This window comes from Pararge aegeria, chromosome 4, assembly GCF_905163445.1.
Source record: "Pararge aegeria chromosome 4, ilParAegt1.1, whole genome shotgun sequence".
NCBI lineage: Eukaryota > Metazoa > Arthropoda > Insecta > Lepidoptera > Nymphalidae > Pararge > Pararge aegeria.
The window spans coordinates 20641623-20647233 of NC_053183.1; the positions used below are offsets into that span (position 1 = coordinate 20641623).

Genomic DNA, 5611 nt, shown 5'->3' on the forward strand with positions numbered 1-5611 from the left:
GAATTCAAATTGTAATTAAGGTTCTAGAAAAACCGAAATCTTATTTTAATTTGTGACGTAGTTAATAAGCAAATATTTAAGTTGAATTATAACTTTAAAAAGTTAAGGTTACCTTCAAGTTTTGAGAATAAGGCAGTGATAATAAATAAGGTAATGAAATCAAAACTTAACGAGAAAAAATTAACGCAATTTTTTACCTATAGCCTCTTATGCTTTGTCCTCATTATTATACAAAAAGTATCTAATATTATACAATATTATAAAAGGCTAATTCTTGTGTTGTTGTGGCCTTAATATCTTAAATAGTTTGACGATAAAGATTATCATAAACAAAGGACAGATATTGCACTGAAACATTTGCCATCAGGTATTTATATTAAAACTGAAATACCTACAAAGCTGTCAAAATAAAATACGAAAAACATGCTTATTTTATTTACCTACATGTTTTAACTAACTAATAAACTAAAAGAAAACTTGATCAAACTTTTCGAAAGAGTTGTATATTGTATCTTATTAAAACAGCCTTCCATTTTTCAAATATATTTTTCGTACTTATTTTATTTCACAAAGTCGTAAATACGTCGAATACGAATTGCCATATGTCATATTTTAAAATGCATTTATTTACATATATTATCCGAAAAATACGTGATGACGAATGTGTTGGTGTAAAATCTGTATCAAAGAAAAGAAAGTTGAATCACCTTAATTAACAGGTACACTTCATTGCGTGTTTAAGCGAACATTATGTGAAAAATACACTATCATGTCATGGTTCGCAAACATATCGTCATGCTAAAGAAACTGTCACTGGTGCCGATTTATTTTCTTGACAGTTCATTACAGATTATGACGTTCTCATTAAAAACACTACGTCGGACTGACATGAGAACTTGTTATTTAATCACACATTATATGTTGTTACACATTTTTGAAGATGTTAGTGAGGTTTAATTTGTAGAAGTTTGAAATGTAATCACGCGTTATCAGCTTAACTGATTTGAAAGAAATTTGACTAACAGATAGATTCCATACCTACTTTACTAACACATGTGATTATACTGGAAAAATATTTGTTTCCTTTAGAAATGTCTAGTAATCGAAAGCAAGGATATGTGTCACAGTTAATAGACAGTTAATAAAAAAATATATTGAAGCATTTCTGGTTCTTGGTTTTTTTTTGTAAACAAGAAGTCATGATCATAGACCTATTATCCAAAATGGAATGCGATATATCAACTGATCTCGGTATCGAAGAGTAACATTACACTACCATGGAATGGGGTATGTCAAGTTATAGAAACTTTCGCTACATAACAAATTATAAACAATATTATCTACATCAAAATAAATCTGAAGGGCTTAAAACTAGTTAACATTGCACTTGTCCTTAGGAGGAGTGTTAATCTACAGGGTTACAACATAAGTGAACATCGTTCCTAAACGTTAAAAGACAACGATATTTTATAGAAAAGTCATATACAAATACCACGAGATTCTACAAGGGAGCTTCACACACACGCAAATATGAGTCCGTTCACACACCACTCACGCACACAACTACGATCTATAGAAATGCTTCATTTTGAGCTGTAGGGCGATGTAGGGCCGTTACACTCCCTAGTCCCGCCCGATCCGCTTGTGGATTTGCTGGTGCTTTATTAGATGCGCCTTTTGCCTGAAAGCCTTCGCGCACACGTCGCATCGGAACGGCTTTTCCCCCGTGTGCGTCCGAAGATGCACCTTTATGTTGGACTTATTCAGGAAACCTCTATTGCAAATCCCGCACCGGTGTACTGGCTTCTCCTTCCCGAGCAACCCACTCAGTTCCGCCGACGTCGCCGATGCAAACGACAAGGAACTCCCGTGGAGTCCATTGCTGGCTTGCTTTGCCTTCGCTCTACTTCTTTTGCTTTTATTCGAGGGAGTCACTGTCGTCGTGTGAGCGTGTGGATAACCTAGTAGCCTATCTGGACTGCAAAGCCCGTCTGGTTTTAGCCCAAGTGCATAATGCGAGGCGTACCGACCGTTTAGTAAGCTGCCCACGCCGTCTGTTGTGGACACGGCGTTACCGGGAGGCGATGATGTAGATATAACATCCATTCCATAGCTGGTTGAGCTTGGGGCTTCTTGCTTTACTGGGGGACCGTTTTGTAGTCTATTTTGAAGCAATGGCATGTAACTCTGCGTGAGTAATGATTGCAGCGTCGAGCCCGCTTGCCCTAAGTTTTTGTGCAGAAACTCCTGGCTTTTTAGGAATTCTTGACTGGGTTTACATGGAAAGTCTATGCTAGACTGGTGACTGCATTGTGAAGGTGGTGGGGAACCTGGGAGACCGAATTCAGATAAGTCCTGCGGTACAATCTTGTCTCCATGCTGGCTATAAGCACCCGCAATCCAGGCATCTATATCCATCCAGCTGTCTCTTGAGTCATTTTTTTCTGGGTCTTCGGGTTGAGACGGGACGGTGGTGTCAGCTATTGCCGAGCCGATGATAGCCGCTATGTCATCCATAGAGCTAATGTCGCATGGATACATGTCTTGCTTGTTGTTATCGTCGAAGAATTTAGTCCGCGGCGAGCACGACTTAGCGCACGAATCAGCAACCGGTGCTGACGATTCCGGAAACGGTTTCGTGTCAGAATCCAAAGGGAAGGGTTTAACGTCTTCTAAGTCCGGAGGCTCGGAGTCGGCAGCGCAGGTAGAGGAGGATACCACGTCGTGGTCGGTGCTGTAGCCGCTCTGGGTGGGGTAGTTGTTGTTTTCCTCGGGGAGGCGCTGAGCGATGGCGTGGAAGTGGTGTCCGGAGATGCCGTTGATGGACAGATGCCCCGTGTAGCCGGTGAAGGGGGGTAGAGGCTTGAGCTCGTGCGGCGGGGGCGACAGCAGCGAGTCGAGCAGCTCGTGACAGGGCGGGGAAGGCGCGTCCAGCTTGGGCTCGAGCCAGCAAGAGCCCAGCAAAAGCTCGTCGCCGGGCGCGCCGCCCGCGCCACCGCACTTCATGCCGCGCCTTAGCGCCGCACCGCCGACAGAGAGCCCGCCGCCGCCATACTTGGACGCCGCCACTCTGCTGCGCTCTCTGCGGAACAAAGGTCTAGTTGTAGTAATAGAATAACAAAATCTGTTCAATCCTACCATAACAATGTTCCAAAATGTATCAATACTTAATATTATGCAGGTATCGAATAGTGGAACAGTTTTGAAAAAACCAGCAAATATTCATTTCCTGAATTTTAAGCGTGGTTGACTACAGCCTAAACTCTTTTTAACCTACAATCCTACAATCTTGTGCGAAATATTCTATAATTTCTAATGCAGTTACCGAAAACTTCGTAGGTACTGTCACAAGATTCAGCGTTTCGTTCGTTTTTTTCCATAGCTCAGTATGTAAGTAATATGTAAACCGATTTCGACTTTTTAGAAATGACAGGTCACTTGATTAGTTAACGTTGCAGGTAGTTGCTGCTGTACCTACTGTAATTTTTCATAATGTTAGTTGAGTTTTCTTTAAAACCTATTAATTTATTTCCTGACAATACATTAACTTGACGTCGAATAAAAAAAGAACGTTATATCTATAGGTGTTGTAATTTAATGTAGGTTAGTCGAATACGAAATCAAGATATTGGTGGTCAATAAACGTTTCCATTTTGCAGCGCGCGCCGCTCCGCTTGACTAGCTATCGGTGTTGGCTCGCCGATACTCGGCAAGACATTTTTATTTCATATTGCCATACAAGTAACCAGGCTTACATTAGCATTATTTCCTCGCGAAATGGAACAAGTTTACAATTCATATTTTGTCACAGATACCTACCAATTTATCACCCGCTGGGGAGTTGAAATGTCATTCGGTTGCCAATGTTTCGGTAATCAAGAATATGATGACAGAAAAGTAAGTGATAAAGCCCGATGAGCTTATTAAAAACGTGTTCAATCGTCAGTTATCATAAATATCAGACACAATAGATTTGAAGAAAAAAATATGTTCTCGTGCGTTGAGCTTTTCCTAAAGAACATTAAAATAAACTGCGTGTTGAAAGAGTTTACAGGATTTTTGAAATTTATGATTTTTAATATTTCATTTATGTTGATTCGTGGGGGACCCAAGGTTCTAAAAGGCTGATCAAATCAACGATTAACTCAGATTGTTGTCAAATTAATATTCATATAGTTTTTGCCGATTCTTTTGTGAAAAAATCTCTAAATTAAACTTCACTGATGGATCTAACAGGGTTGCTATCCTTTTCCAAAAAGAACAGGCATTTTTGGACCTTGAAATACATCAATAATTTCTAATGTACACTGTCTGAAAGTAATTGAATAACCCAAATGACATTCAAACAGGTTGAGTTGGAGGGGGTTAAAATGGTTGGAAGTAGAACAATAAATTAAAAATATGTACACCTGTCACTTGAAAACTTGCTTTGTGCACAGCCACTCTAATAATCTTATAGTAGAAAAAAAATCGTTTAAAAATATACTTAATTAAATTAAAATAAAAAGTTTTCTCCACAAAGAAGATACATACTTAATTATAATATCTGCCGCAGTTAATTAAAGTGTATATTAGCATGTTTAATGATCTCATTAAGAGGATGCTAGCGATGTACAGATACGGCGGGCGGCGCTCGGCGGTCCACTTACTGCGCGTGGTGTGAGCATGCACAATTAACCGAGTTATTCGAGTTAGCTGACCGTGTTCTTTGTAACCGCCTACTAACTGCTATGAAATGGATTATGGATTATGTTGAGGCATGCATGTCTTTGATTTTTTTCCAAGATGGGTTAGTTGGGACGTCAACTGGACCAACGGACGCTCAATGTTGGACAGCATTAGACATCTTTTGTAAATGTTTTTTTTGCCCTCCCTGCATGGCTTACATTTTCTCCATATGTTTTATGTTTTGTAGTTAGAGACCCGTGCCCTGTAAGCCGGTAATGGGTTGATATGATGAGACTACGTAGAAATACTCGGATTACTACGATGACACGTACGTGTACTAAGATGACAGATGAATATTTAATGAATATTATCCATAAATACTTATAATATTCAGATACAGATAAGATTGACCGATTCCTGAGATCCTGCTATCAGATGCAACAGATAAAATTACCATTATCCACGGTTATTGAACAATAAGTCTAAGGCTTTGCAATTGAAAGTTAAACTGTCAAATTGATCTTTAAACTCGTATTGGACGATCGTAGCAGTGATTTTGATAATAGTATAATAATAATAGCTTGTAAATTTAAATTGAAATTTTCTTTATTCATGTAAACAATATTGACGTAATAAATAATTCATGTAAACAATGTAAACGTAATTATTTCACATTTAAAATACCATTTAAGGATTTTAGCTTTGTACATTGATTTTCTATATAACTATTTGTAAGCTCACTGGCTTCAAAGGCAACAAAAGTCGTCATTTCACAAACATAGAAAGAAAACTTAAATTATACAACCCCTTATGAACTCAGCACGTTCATAGCAATGGGATAGGTTCATTAAACTGATTCCAGAATCCTCTTACAAAACGATAAATACGATTATATAACGTTTATCACGATTGAGCAATGTTATAACATATCATTGTAAATGAA

General features: G+C 38.5%; 1 protein-coding gene across 1 annotated transcript; it reads right to left on the reverse strand.

Moving 5' to 3' along the window:
- Positions 1-1623: 1623 nt before the first annotated feature.
- LOC120623419 (ichor) lies at positions 1624-3078 on the reverse strand. The gene has a single exon (XM_039889444.1). The coding sequence runs from the start codon at positions 3004-3006 to the stop codon at positions 1624-1626; it is 1383 nt and encodes a 460-aa protein (XP_039745378.1). The 5' UTR covers positions 3007-3078.
- Between the last annotated feature and the right edge of the window lie 2533 nt (positions 3079-5611).

Coding starts and splice junctions, on each gene's coding strand:
- LOC120623419 (XM_039889444.1), bottom strand. CDS start 3,006: ATGAAGTGCGGTGGCGCGGGCGGCGCGCCCGGCGACGAGCTTTTGCTG.